The following is a 15,220-nucleotide window of genomic DNA, read 5'->3' as shown; positions in this document are numbered from 1 at the left end:
AAAATATTTAAGAAAAAAAAATCAAACAGCTATCTAGTCTAAGGGGATTAATTTAATTGCTGTTATAACTTTTTTTTTGCATAGACTATTGCGTGCACGCAGTGCTCATCCGACAGCAAGCGGACACGTCTTAAAATATTCTGCAAATTATAACTGAATATTTCTTCGCACCAGAAACAGAGAGCATGGATGGTACCCTGCGGTCTCCGTGCGGTCTCCGTGCGGTGCTCATGCGGTCCCCATGCGGTACCTGTGCGGTGCCCGCGCGGACTCACGTCACGCTTTCCCCTCAGTAATTACGGTAATTATATTTTTCGCGGGCTTGATTTTTATTACACCATGCTTTATCGTAGTACATCGGAGTACACACATACTATTCTTTTTTTTCAGATACTAGATATTAACTGACCTGTTCTCTTCTCCGGGTCTCTGAACAGCACGTCATCTAGGGAGGCGGGTGGTGATCGACCCTTGCTGTTCACCGCCACGGCTATGAGTCGAAAGCGCACGTCCCACTCCAATCCTCGTATCGTCCACGACGGCTCTTCTGATGTTAAGTTTACTCTGAATGAAAAATGTATATTGCATTACTAGTATTTTTCATCTCTGAAATATTGAAGGAATGAATATTAAGTGTAAGTTGATTTGATATACATTACTTTATTTATTTTACATTACTGTATTACATTACTGTATAAGGAGTTGTTTGAGATGATCGCATCATCTCGTTTTTACCATCGCACCGCCCGCCACCGGAGTAGAGTTCATCCATAGTACCTGGAGCCACTGCGTTCATCCGCAGTGCGTTTCCAGATAGATTTTCTGCCACGTACCATCCGGCTTTGGAATAAACTCCCCTCCACGGTGTTTCCCGAGCGCTATGACATGTCCTTCTTCAAACGAGGCTTGTGGAGAGTACTTAGCGGTAGGCAGCGGCTTGGCTCTGACCCTGGCATTGCTGATGTCTATGGCGACGGTAACCACTCACTATCAGGTAAGCCGTATACTCGTAGCATTTTTATATTTATCTACCTTTTAAACCTTCTCTGGACTTCCACAAATAATTCAAGACCAAAATTAGCCAAATCGGTCGAGCCGTTCTCGAGATTTGGCGAGACTGACGAACAGCAATTCATTTTTATATATATAAATAGATAGATAACATTTCCAAACCCATAGAAAAATATAACCCGCTTTTGAAATAATTTAAAGTCATTAGCATCAACTCAAGTGAAGTGTGTTTTTAAATGAATGTATTTTATTGAGCGAGAACATGGCGGCCCAACCGTTAATGTTCTTAATTATAATTGAATGCTTTATCGGACACAATCCCGCGTCCCGATTTACGATATCATAAAATATGTCTAATGTTTTGCAATTTTATGTGTAGGCGCTAATGGGCTATCGAATTCTGTTTGCATTAATGGGAATACATTTTTTTAGGGTTTAATGTTTGGTAAACACAAAAAGGAATGGACATAATATTTTTTCAGACTTTATCAATCATTTTCGGGCAGGGGAGCTCGGGGTTTATTCAGTAGTGAGATTTACCAAAAGAACTCCTCGGGACATTCAGGCAAAGTCTCAATTACATTTCATTAATAACATAACTAATCGGCGCTTTGTATTGGAACACGATGGAGTTGCAGCAGAAATATACAGCCCTATCGGTGGCTCTATATTTGTATGAATAAAAATAAAATATGTTAATTGTCACAGGAGCTTGATCGAAATGATCACGTTAATTTACATACATACGTATGTGTGTATTACGAATTCTCCGTGGGTCTTGTTTGAAGCACAGAGCCGCGCTAAATAATCTAAGCCGGCAACATTTATTAACATTGTCTCGTGTGGTGCGGAGGTGTCGACTTAGTGTTGCTAGCCTTAGAAATTGACGGAGGTTCGCAGGATTCATTTGATTTTTTATTTTTGAGACACGAGCGTATTTTGAAAAATTCAGAAACCTCTTTAAAACAATCTTTGTAGGAGCGTAATAATGTTATGGAAGATACTTAAATTTATTAGATTTCAAAGACCTTTTAACATGAATAACTGTGAATATTTAACAGTAAAAAATGAAAACAACAGAAGTAATAAGGAAAGCGGGCTCGTAGGAAAAATAGTATTTTTACAATAGGTATTACGCACGCCATAAAAATCTCTACAACATAATAACCCAATAACAACGAAATTATATAAACTATTACTTTCTTCCCAACACTAGCTAGGTGCGCTGCGTAGCGCCGCGTAGCAGAGCACCGAACAAAACTTCAAACACAAGTTATTTATTTGCTATGTGTTAAGCACACAAGTTAGAAAAGTTAAATTACGAAGATATTGTTTGTTATTGAGCTACGAATAAATAATAAGTCTGAGCCGCTTTGACATTAGTCAAAGCGAAAATATACATAATGACTCCACAAAAAGCTGCATGATATAAATCACTTTACGTATTGTTAATAGATTCTGAAATTAGTTTTTTCGTTCTAAGCAGTTAGATAATAGTTTTATCGGCTACGAGATACTTTATGAATGATTTTATTTACGACTTACGCAAACATTCTTGTTGTTCACTTGACGAACAGGACGATTTATTGAAATATCATTACTGAGTTTTGAATGGGATCTATCTGTATAAAACATTAAGTGTATGTTCCTCTAAGATTTCAAATAAATAGAATAATAGATTAGTTCGCGTATCGAGCGTGACAGGTGAGGCCGCGGCGAGGAGGCCGGGGTCGGGACTCCGTCGTGTTAATTCATAATTAACGCTGTTTCGCCAACTTTAATGAGGGCCCCGTGTTGACATGGAATCCCACTTTGAGCCCTCTCCCCTACCTGCTCACATTATATCATGTCTAATTTTTACTTGAAGGAAAGGGAATAATTGTCTCATTGAAACGTATATTTAGCTTTACAGTGCTCGCGAATTGTACCCGCCGTATACAGGTACCTACGTATATAGCGAGCCAGTCGACATTCACCTTATTTTTTTTTATTGCTTAGATAGATGGACGAGCTCACAGCCCACCTGGTGTCAAGTGGTTACTGGAGCCAATAGACATCCACAACGTAAATGATATAACCCACCACCTTGAGATATAGGTTCTAAGGTCTCAAGTATAGTTAATTATACCTGTTTTGTGTTTATTATTTGTGGAATAAAATTTTCGTATTTATTTGGTTTGTTTATTTAAGAGAAAAACATTATTGTCCTAATTAAGAAAACAAGAGCTTCTAATTAGCTATGTTTTCATTAAAAAAATTAAACAAGACATTTTCTTACAATTTAATTTAAAAGATTTGTTTGCACAAAAGGGGCTCCAAAAGGTTCGCGAAAGGGAAAAAGTTAGGTCTGGAAAAATTCAGTCGCGTTACCGCAAATGTCCCCTCGGCGGATCCATTAAGGGCTGGTAGTTTTGTTATTTTTAAATTATACGTAACAGGAAAGAAGCACAGCGTCATGTGCGTAGTAACTGTGTCGTGTGACAGTCGTTAAGTCCGGGCACGTCGCCGGAGGGCGCCACTCGCGGCAGATTGCCCGCTTTATATTAAAAGGCGCGAACCCCGCGCGGCCAACCCTCCCCTCCGCCGCCCCTTGTACCTCACGTCACCATACTTTATTATATTCAAGAGCTATGAAGAACAGCCTTTCTTACTTAAATACTTGCAAATTGTTAATGTCTTGTTTTCTGAATCACATTTATAGTAAACTTTTTTTTAACCATGAAAAGATAGGCAAGAGACCTGTCTAATGATATGGAAATAGTAGATCCCACAGTGCCCATCTGACATCTGTTCAATGGAGGGTGACGTCTGTAGCTATATCTTTATAAGAATAGAATAAATCATCATTTTGTGTAGATTATAAATATTGCATAATAGTTTTTTTTATTTTAGTTATGTCCAATAGAGTGTTTGACGTCAGAATGTCATGTTGGCAGCGGCTGCGTCCAAATTATTGTGTATGACTTGCTATGTTTACCATCAAATGGCCTGCGAACCCGTCAGACATAATAAACAAGCAAGGGCAATGCGTTATTCCAATTAGTAGGCGAAAAATAGAGATAACGATGATAAACGAGGCAGAGAAACCCATAGACACAGCCCACTGAGTTTCTTGCCGGATCTTCTCAGTGGGTCGCGTTTTCGATCCGGTGGTAGATTCTTCGAAGCACGGCTCTTGTTACGGCCAGTGTTAGCAACACTCCGGTTTGGGCCCCGTGGGCTCACCTACATGTTAGGGCGAAGCTGAAATAGCCTCCCAAGGCTATCAGCATAGGTAGGAAAAAAAGCGGATCTGCTCTTGTTTTTAATAAAAAATAATAATTGAATAAAACAGTTAGTGCAGGTAGTACCTCGGGGAGGATCCGTCGGCATGGTAGACCTCTAGCAGGAAGGTCTGCGGCAGGCCGCCGTCGAAGCCCGCCACGCACGACACCTCCACCGACTCCGCCGTCTGATTCCACAGCGTGCAGTTGCGCGGGGCGTGCGGCTTGCCTGCGCACACCATCTCGACCTTACTTGTACGAACGTATGTATTGTCTCGCACCGTTGCTGCTACCACTAAACTAAACGAGCTTATCGTACTTTAATTAGCTGCTAGCACTCCTACACCAATATTTAGAGTACGTAATCATCAGAATGTGAGAAGTTTTGTAAGACCATAATGCTGTGATATTAAAATCATTAAATCTCTCTGTGATATTAAAAGAGTTTCATTCAATACTATTCAGTCTTGGCGCTTTACTCTGGCATCTGTAAATAGTAAGCTACGATGGTCAAAGAAGATCCCGCTGTATGTTGGAGTTACCATGATCTACATATAGTACATAATATACACTACATGTGTTTATGTATATGTTATTGCTTTGTATACATTATTCGCTATAGCTAGATAGTTATAGCAAAATAATGTCGCATGTTAAGTATACGAATATGTTGGAAGTTCAAGGTATTTTTCAAAAACAAAGTGTCTGACCTGCCACCACCATCTGGAACACACAGGGGGCGAGCTGTGCGCCTACCTCGTTGGACGCCGAGCACGACAGGGTCCCATAGTCCAGGTCGGCTACTGGAGTGTACCTGCGGCCCGGTTGTATTGTCCAATCAGATTTTAAAGAGTTTTAACAATAATCGACCCTGCCACGTTGCCCCCAAACAACACTACGAGGATTTATGTGAACAAACCTTGTTTAAGAAACCCATATTATAAATTGGGTACCTGAATGTAAGTATGTAGTAAGTTTTAGTTCATTAAGAATTTTATCTCATCTAATCATGAACTGTGGAAGTAAGCCTAGATTATTTGGATCGATTGATACTAAATACGGATACCTATTTTAATTTTAAAATATATTATTATATATAAAATATATTATTATATATTATTATAGTATGAATTTTTATAAAATTTGAGAGAGAGACTCACTTAAGGCTAGAGGCGCTGCCATTAGAGGTGTATCTGTCGGCGGCGACGTCGAGGGTCTCCCCGGAGTTGTTGAACTTCCACTTGAAGACGGCGGCGGGGGGGTCGGCGTCCACTTTGCACACTATTACCACGGACTCACCGCGGGCCGCACCCACCACCGACACACCGCCGCTTCGACAGGAAGGTGCATCTGGAACAATCGCTAAATGAATTACACTTCTGGCAACTTCAGCCACTCAACAACATTGACAACAAGGGAGAGAGTACACGAGCCACGACCCCGGCCGATGCTCAGTCCGCCTTGATAAGCTGTATCTTGGGACGTGTGTATAATTGATCGCCACTGAAGAAAGAAGAGCCGTGGACATCGACATGATGCTGCCTACCATGAAAGGGGATGGACTGTTTCATTATTTATTATGTAAACATTTCGGTTCATTTTACTTAAATAAGGTGTACGATGTGCCTAACGGCGTGTGAATTTAAACAAAGGCAGGGAAATTATGAATTTGACACATTGAGATTCGCACACCGTAAACCTTCCGTATTGAATTTCCATTAGCCAGATTGAAAGCGAGAAAATCGGGACAATGTCCACTGAAACGTGACGTACATCGAGCCCATAAGTGAACGGTGACATGCTACGAATATCTCAAATGGTTCCATTAAGTGGCCCTCCCCGACAATAGAATAGTCGCGTCGGGGAGCGATCGGACGGAACCTGTGTACGTGCTCCGCCGCGACCGGCCCGCCGCCACTCATTATACTAATTAAAATACTCTTTAATATTTGAAATTTGCAACATGCGGGTCAAAGTATGTAATTTTTATACATATTTGGTGCTGGTTTCTACTACTCGTAGTTACAAGACAGGCAGACTGAAGCTGTTTGAAACTCGGTCCACCTCGATGGTTTTTAAAATGTATTAAAATACTTCGCTCTACAAACTTCGTTTATAATTTAGATGTCAACTACTGTCTCTTGTCATTTGTAAAATGAATGAGCACAAAAATGCTGAAGCATGTGGTATATAAAGGATTATCAAGGTCATGTTGCTATGCTGTGTGAGATCATAGGACATGTTACTTTTTGACAAGGGTTACCCACCCGGACAGTCTTGGAACATGTCAGACTTAAGAAATTGAAGAAGTAGTTATTATAGGCAACAGGGGATTAGAAATTATGGAGGAACATACTTTTAGAGACATAGGTGAGGAGACAGACATGAGCCACTTTGGACGGATCAATGAGAAGTATCGGTGGTACCTGGGGCAGCTCGGATTCCACTCACCTGTCTTCATGTATGATGGAGAAACATGTCTATTATTAAGATTCCCAGAACTAATGTCAATACGAGGTTTTTGATATAGTATTAGAAATACGTTTTAAATCAAATCATTGTCTCCTGAAGCCTCTGACTTACAAATGTTCCCATTGGAATCTCTTTCCCGACCTCATTACACACAAGCCCCATACATACGCAGTCACTGTTCTCATAAAAAGGGATTCCACTTGACTAATCGTCTCACGTTGGTTCGAGAACGAATCGTGTTGCCTTTATTACGGTTTGTGTTGTCGAGAACGTGACGTCCAGCGTGCCGCGGTGACGCGTGACGCGTAACGCGTGACGCGCGACATGACGTACTGCCATTTGTAAATGTCTAATCGGTTAGCGTCTCACGGACGTATGGTGAGGATGCAGAATTGTTTGAGGCATAGTCTAACATGGAATGTGATAATAAGGTTCACTTTCAACTGAATGAATGCTCTTGGACTATTCTCAGTAGAGTAGACACTGGCAGAGCAAGCCGTGTCACCTGTGATGAAGTCGAAGTTTGGGATGTGTTGTATTCTGTTCGGAGCAATTAACTAGCTCGTTATTGTTCCTCGAGTACAAATCCTACGCGAGGCGGCGCGGCGGCGGCACCGAGCACCGAACTTATTACCAAATATTTTTTCGTCCGTGAAACACAAGATTTATGACATCGTTACGCGCAGTTATGCGGCCATTAAAAATTCCCATCTTATTTTGTCGGGGCTATATCTTACAATTGGCGAAATAGATCGACAGCCATTACGTGAAAGGAGACGCCTTGTAGGGCTGCCTCGTGTTCTGAGCGTGCTTTACTCTAAGGTTTCTCTATTCAAATTTCAAATATCACATTTCCGATGCATTAGGTCATATGTCACTGAAATCAAATACAATATTTACCATCTGTGGCTACAGCTTAGAATTTAAATTGTACAATTTCCCAAAACACATACAATACAGTAAAATGGAGCGTAAATCATTTGCTCTCAGGTTATTTGTATTCAATTATTTCAATTACAAAATTGTAAAAAGATTTATAATAACCTGAGCACTAGAATAAGAAAGTAGAGCTCATTCGAAGACAGTTGGTCGCAATCGATCAGAGGCCCCGATGTAAATGTCTTTAGTAATATCCTCCAAATCGCTCCTTGTCAAAGCTCTGTTCCAATATTTATTTAATTATTTGTATTTGAGTTTAAAATGGCATCTAAATTCAACCGCGCGGCCCTACGGCGGCGCAGCAGCTGTTCGATTTAATGCAACGAGTCGGCGAGTGTTCTACGTCTCACCTGCGCCAAACAAACTCTTTACCTATTTCATTTGAATTGTTATACAACATCTTTCAGTTCCTGACAACAGTGCTCGTACTAGAACATAGACAAGTACCGATAATTGTCTATACTTCAATTGAAACGATGAGGCTTGGGTTTTTATTGTGTTTGAAAAGAAAAGGTTCATAACATTGAATTCAAATCAAATCTAGCCAAATAGCTATTATTCCAAGTAGCCGAAATAGCATGGAACTTACAAGTGTGTGCATCATATTAGAAATTTTAAAGTTTAAATACACAATATTCCTGTAGGTTTTATTGTCATAAATTATGTATCAAGGGACCATTGGTTTTTTTTGTAGGCGATAAATAGGCTTCACCCATAAATCAAAGTTGAAAATAATTGAATGATGCAAAATAATTTAATTATTACTGTTTAAGAGCTATCCAGCTGAGTGTGAGACAACCAGACCAAATCTTATTACGGAAGATTATTTCTGTAAGTTGTATTGCTTTCTGTTGCTCTTATTTTGTTCATAAGTTTCATTTTAGCCGTTGGTTTTCGTTTAACGTTAAGTAGATAAATTTACTTTTGAATTATGCAATTTTAATATAATATTATGATGAAGAAGACATCATGGCTAAAGGTTAAGTTTTCCCGTGTAGTCGTAGTGAAGGATGTGGCCAATTGTTTTAATAAAATACGTTTTGTCTCTTGTCTGTGACGAAGGCTTGACAGCACGTTATAGAAATCAAATGAGTAAAAGTTGCAGTTTATGTAATTAAAAGGCATAGACCTCAAGCCTCCGGGTGGCTGTCGGCTCCGGTAACCACTTAACATCAGGTTGCAGGGAATATTTAATATTCTGATACAGGCCGCGCGCAATGTCACAAACCAAGTCATGTTTTTGACATTTCATGATCTTGTCGCGTTCAGAGAGTGGGTTTTCTCATTTGTGTTGTAATTGAAATGATGTCCCTCCAGTGCGCCGGAACAATTGACTCGCTAAAGAGTTTCTCGAGCCAGCTTCCGTCACAAATGTATTATGATTTGTTTTCGTTGACGTACTCGGGTACCGGAACACGCTGAGGGCATTATACGTTGTGTGAGCTCTTGTATGTATAATAAGTGATTTTGATTATGTGCTTTTTTATCATTACAGCGTGCCCTTTTCCCCATCTCCAAACACCACTCGCATGATTCTTCTAAAAGTATTTAGAGGTAAGAGCCTAGACATACACCCTCCATGCAGAATCGTCAGATTGTATCATAAGCTAGGTTCAAAACGCGTAGGTGCTTCTCTTTGCTGAAGTGTCGGGTGAGGGTCCCAAGCAAATATCGGGGTATTGTTAAATTCATATAGAATTTGGTAATCGAGTCATAGTTCATAAGAATTCCTATACCTACATGGTACAGAATTTACCATTGCTTCATTAGATCGTATATTTGCCAGCTCATTAGACTCTTCGTTTCCTTCGGCATCAAATCCAAGGTCCAAGTACTCAGATGAGACTGGTACTGTTGTGCCGACATAGCTTAGTAAAGGTCCGTATGCACTCCCGTTTCAGTGTTATTTTATGCTCTCATGCATGTATTTTCGTGCATTCAGTCTATTCTACAGGTCACCAGCGCCAAGGGCAGCCTGGCCATCACTATGAATATAGGTTGTTGTACTTTTTTAAATGCCTTTGGAGGCGGTACACCTGATGGTGAGTGTGTATCGTCACTTAAGGACGTTAATGATATCATGAGGCAATGCCAGGGGCACAGCTAAGTTACTGCCTATAGCTGAAAACTCTTCGTAAGCTTCGTTTGAAGAAGGACATGTTAAAGCGCTAGAAAAACATCGTGGAGAGGAGTTTATTTCGGAGCCGGATGGTACGAGGCAAAAATACCTCTGGAAACTCACTGTGGATGAACGCAGCAGATCCAGATATTATGCATGAAATCTGTTACGATGCCAGAAGGTGCGGTGGAAAAAAGGAGATGGAGTGATCATCTCGAATAACTCCTCAAAGTCCTCCCGTGGAACATATGATACAGAATACACAGACAGACGGTCCAAATATTATGCAAGACTGTTGTGATTTTAACAGTTGTTGAAATTTATGCCACAAGTATTAATAGTATTCTACTAAAATAGAACAATAAATGAGGGTTTCTTTATTAGCTATTTAGCTCACGATAGCAATTGAGTTTAAGGAAATCGAAGATATCAGGGACCGAATCGATCCACTGACTACCGCTTAGGTTGTATTAATTTCTAATGAAAATAAGAAATAAATTACATTTTATTTAGGTAACAATCACCTCATTACCATTACAGTTACAATAACACATGCTGACGTGAGCCTCATGTAGTAACTTTAGTTAATCTTTAACATGTTCATTTCGTTTTTCGAACTGGTTTAAACGGAATTTCCGTCCAGAAACATTTTTCGAAGCGAAAGTCAATGCAATCATTATTCAATAAATAAAAGTACACAAACAGTATTTAATCTCAAACACAAAACGGTGAAGTAAGCCGTTCAGTGTTTCCTTTCAGAAGGCACCACGGCAAACGTCGGAGAAAAAACAATTAGTGGGAGGCTCCGAGGCGAGGGGCCGATAGCGCGAGCAAAACGCGAGGCCGCCGGAGCCGGTGTGCCGCGATCCCGTCACGACGCTTCTTAATTTGTGCGGTTTACCAGCGGACAATACGCAGACGACGCGATTAATTAATTCTGAACAGTTTAAGAGCAGCTCGACGCCTCGCATTGTTCGTGGGCCGATTGTTCCGAGACGCCACGCGCCCTAATGAACCGGCCCTTGTTCGCGGCGCGCTGCGAACCCGACCACTCCTAATGGTATCATTATCTGTCTCCAGCCTTGCTCCTGTTCCAAATCTACTTATTACCAAAAGTTTTTGAAAAATAGATAATTATATGATGACGTTGAGACTCGTTTCTATTTTATTTGGGTACAAACATTTTGTTGAATTGTTACATAAACTGTATTACAACATAAATGAACAAAGAAAGGACGTCAACGTCGGGAGTCGTTACTCTTACAGTTTTACAGCCAATATGTGTGTGGTTCGGACGTCGTCACAAAATCAACCACCCCATCTTCTCTTCTATTATAAAGAAAACTTTTTCAGAAGAAGTATCTCTCAGAGTTGTTTCGAAAATGCACCAGGGCGAGGGCAGGGTGACGTCAGGACTTGCAAGTACCGATAACCCAAATACCCGAATTGTGCGCTCCTCAGTAATTCTGCATGCTGATGCTGCTCAACCAATGTATGGATAGCGTGACTCACAAGCCAGTAGTGGGGACGACTGAATCTGAGCGGTGTCGATGAGTCGGTCTTTGTTTGCATGTGTACTGTACAGGACTCCAGGGTTCTATTATTATATTTAAAGTGAGATGTTCCATTTAGCGTTCGCCCCGATATCGGTGTGACGAAGGTCTGGGTAAAATTCTCGGTAGATTTAAATCATTCAATTTCGAGGTGAGTCGGTTCGGGTTATATTGAAGTTAGTGTGACATAGTTCCGTCCTTGGATTGGTAAGAACTTCGGCGCGGCGGGTCACAAGAGTTAAATTTTAAACGCGACACCTTGAAAATGTGACCTCATTAATAGCGTACGAGGCAACTTGCGTAGGGATACCCGTTCTGAAAACATCGTTTATAAATAACCTTGCTCACCGTTCTCTGAGTTGTAAAATTTACCTTTCCACCGGAATTGATTGTCTATAACTATTTAAAAGAAACATGTAGAATTTTGAACATTTGTTACGAAAATAACAAAAAAAAATCTAATCAATCATAGCTTTACATTAATGTTCATTAACATTAACAGTCTATTATCTTTGTAACTGTAGCCAACAGGTTGGTTTGTAGATGGACAAATTAATTAATGAAATGAAAAAAATGAAAAAATAAAAACAAATTTAATCTTCGGCCAAACTGCATCGGGAAAAGAGGTTGAATAGCCTCTGAGACCAAAACAAGTATAGACAGAGCCCACTAGAGCCTACTTAAGATACGGCAACTAGGAAAAGCATTAGAAGAAGCTAAGTAGAATAATTAGATGGTACTATTTTTTATTTTTTTTTGTCGAAGGATATACGAGTTTAGGGTCCACCTAGTGTTAAGTGGTCACCGGAAACTCTTGAGTTACGAGGTTGAAGTCTCAATTGTATTGTATCGAAATTCATAAGTGATTAGTGGCATACATTGAGAGGACGGTGGTAGCAGGACCAGTGCAGGCGAACGCATTACGGTGGTAAAATGCACAAAAACTGCTACTATCCATTCTGCGGCCAGTCACCTTTGACGGTACCCGCGAATGGATATGGGGAGGTGCTATCCTATTCCCGTACGACAAAGCTGAGCGTAAGGTTGGGGAAGTAGCAGCCGTCGCTCAAAAGCCGCAGTGTTGCATAGCTGCCTGTATCGGTACGGGGTTCATGGTCGAACCGAATTTCGGCTACAGTTATGTAAGCGAGAGATAACTAAGCACTTTTTTTTAATTTCTAAAAGTTTTCGAATAAAATAAGATAAGATAGAAATATGCGCCAAAAAGGAAAAAAACCCAAAATCAAGTGAACGAGAAAAACAATTTCTCAGAATCACAACTGGATTCGTAAAGTCGCTCTGGGCGGTGAGCCGACTAATCGATTAGTTAATTGCGAATCAATTGAGCAATCTTCAACTTTCGACAGCTAATAAATACCGCGGGCTTCCCGCTGACGCTTCCTTTCTCAACGCGTCAAGACTTTAGAACTTTAGCTAGAAACAAGAAACTATTATGTTTGAGAACATCAACATAAAATTTTGTCTTTTCCATAATCGTATCTCAAGAAGTACTGTGCACAAGCACTGTGAAAGAATTGTGCACAAATTGTCCATTTTCAAAACTCGCCTATTTGAACTTAGTCGTTTGCTGTCGCATCGCATCGCGCTATGATTTTTTTTAATATTTCCTCTTCGTATGTACTCAGTTTCTTCTTTTTCTTTGCTTAAATAAGGCAATTGGCTTCTTGCGATACCATTGTTGCTAATGTCGAGTTTATAAAGATCTTCAATTATAAAATACATACATATTATTATGTACATATTCTGGTTTATGAAAAATGATATGAAGCGAAATGAGATGAAGTTGATTTATTTAAGACTGTAATCAATTGGGATGAGAATAAACGAAACTAGATGAGATGGAATTAAATAAAGGCTCAGTTAAATGGTGGTTATTTACACTTCAGCGTACTTTTAGAAGGATCTTGAGAAGCCACGTCCGCTGACTTTGTTTCATTTTCCCATACTTGCACTTTCACAGATGCTGAACGTTTAATAAGCCACCGTTATTGCTCATATAAAGCTAAATTAATAAAACAAAACAATTAACACAACTTCGCTCCTCGCGTTCTCGCTAATAAGTCCGGATCTACCAAATATCGTGAAAGATAGCGTTCTTAAGCAATTATTAGGGCGCCAGTTGCAACAGTTTTAATTATTTTAAAGTTTACTTCATTTATTTACTTGTGGTGTTTTAATAAAGAGCTACCTCTACCATCCATCTACCTGTGACCACAAATCGTGTAGACTTGACGAAACGCCCCATCTCTGATTAGTTTCGTTAAGTAAGGACTCTTTCATTTTTTTAATGATGCGTGGCCTGATAGGTTAACTAAGCTCTGATGCTTACATAGACGTGCATGATCTTACTTTTAATCGCAATTCCCTATGAGGGGTGGCTATTTTTGAATGTCTATAATTTTTTGTGACCAACTTAAGCTGAAAGTTTCGATTGCTCGTACGCTAGTAATTTAGCTATCAATCATTTAGCATACGTAAGTACGCTTTTGATGAAGTTGAGATTTTTGTACTTACATTTAACTCTAAAGTGCAGTTCATTAGATACAGTCTCTCCTTCTGCATTGAGTGCAGAGCAGGCATACCGTCCGCTGCTGTGTCGCGTCACTTTCTGCAGCACAAGGCTCTGGTTGCTGTGGAACACGCGTGCACTCGCGTTGTGAGCCAGTGGACGATCCTGGTGACAATGGAGTTTTAAGAAAATTTTAAGAAAATAAATATGAATAAGAAATATGAATCGATGTACTAATAAAAAAATATGTGTGGTATCGTGGGACACCGGATAGGAACGAAGTTCCTTATTATAAAAATATTAATTTTAAGTTCTATTCAAGGTATAAAGAAAATAATTTTTCGGGTATACATTTTTTATTATGATTTTTATATTGATAAAAATAAAATAAAACTATTTTACAAAGTTATCTTTATTTTATTCACAATGATTTATAAAAATATGTATATATAATAATAATATACAAAGAAACAGCTTTTTATATGAATAATAATAATAATAATAATTGTCATCACGTAGACTATACATTAGACACTGTATAGCCATCATACTAAGACTATACATAAATAATAAAAATCTTACGATACGGACGTTTTTTCCTTGTTAGGTTAGGAGGGGTTCCGCATCGTCCCATAAGGAACTTCGTTCCAATAATAATTCATATATCATGGTATGTGCGAGGGAACAGTCTAGATTGAAGGTCCGAAGTGAACAGAAAATACGGAGATACTTAGTTGATTTCACAATCCGGCCTAGCATTGGGCATAGAGTAAGACGAATTTGACGAATGTGAAAGTGTAAGGTAGCCTCTGTTTTGCACTACAAAATGGGATTCAGTGGATCGCCGCCTTATACCAGATGAGCCGACATCTCTTCTGGTTCCTTTACTGACAAAGTAAACTAAGATCTCATTATGCCATGTAGTTTCCTCGTAATATCAGTCGTTACATATAATAACGGACGTAAGAATGAAAAGGGAAAATTCTTTAAGGCGAGGGGGTACAATTACTAGAATATATTTACACAAAGGGCGAGCCGGCGCGGTACAAAGGGCTCGCTACTGACGGACAAAGGTACTCATTACCTCCTAAATGACTGATTCCTTTTTTGTTTTTAACAAAAATGATTTTTTTGAGACTGGTATTATGAATGTAATGTTATGATTAGATGAGATAAAATATTTGTTGGAGCTGAATGGTTTTAATATATTTAAATAACGGTGGTGTAGTGTCGGCCCAATGTAGCGCCACCCAACTCTTCTCCTTAGTGTTTGTTGTACAAGAAATATGACTGAGACGATGATTCCCCGGAGAATGGGCAGTAACGTTCTCAG

At 39.6% G+C, this 15,220-nt stretch overlaps 1 protein-coding gene across 1 annotated transcript in view; it reads right to left on the bottom strand.

Moving 5' to 3' along the window:
• Positions 1-15,220, bottom strand: part of LOC101741569 (nephrin) — a 396,854-nt gene that overhangs the window by 28,416 nt on the left and 353,218 nt on the right. The window contains exons 10-14 of the mRNA XM_038010776.2: positions 13,893-14,052; positions 5,435-5,624; positions 4,985-5,088; positions 4,362-4,503; positions 410-564 (exon numbers count right to left, since the gene is read on the bottom strand). Of these exons, the coding sequence (XP_037866704.1) occupies positions 410-564; positions 4,362-4,503; positions 4,985-5,088; positions 5,435-5,624; positions 13,893-14,052 (751 nt within the window). The remainder of the gene's footprint in view (positions 1-409; positions 565-4,361; positions 4,504-4,984; positions 5,089-5,434; positions 5,625-13,892; positions 14,053-15,220) is intronic.

This window comes from Bombyx mori, chromosome 4 (genome assembly GCF_030269925.1).
Source record: "Bombyx mori chromosome 4, ASM3026992v2".
In the NCBI taxonomy this organism is placed as follows: domain Eukaryota; kingdom Metazoa; phylum Arthropoda; class Insecta; order Lepidoptera; family Bombycidae; genus Bombyx; species Bombyx mori.
The sequence above is the reverse complement of the archived record's forward strand: the minus strand, read 5'-3'. Positions and strand labels throughout refer to the sequence as shown.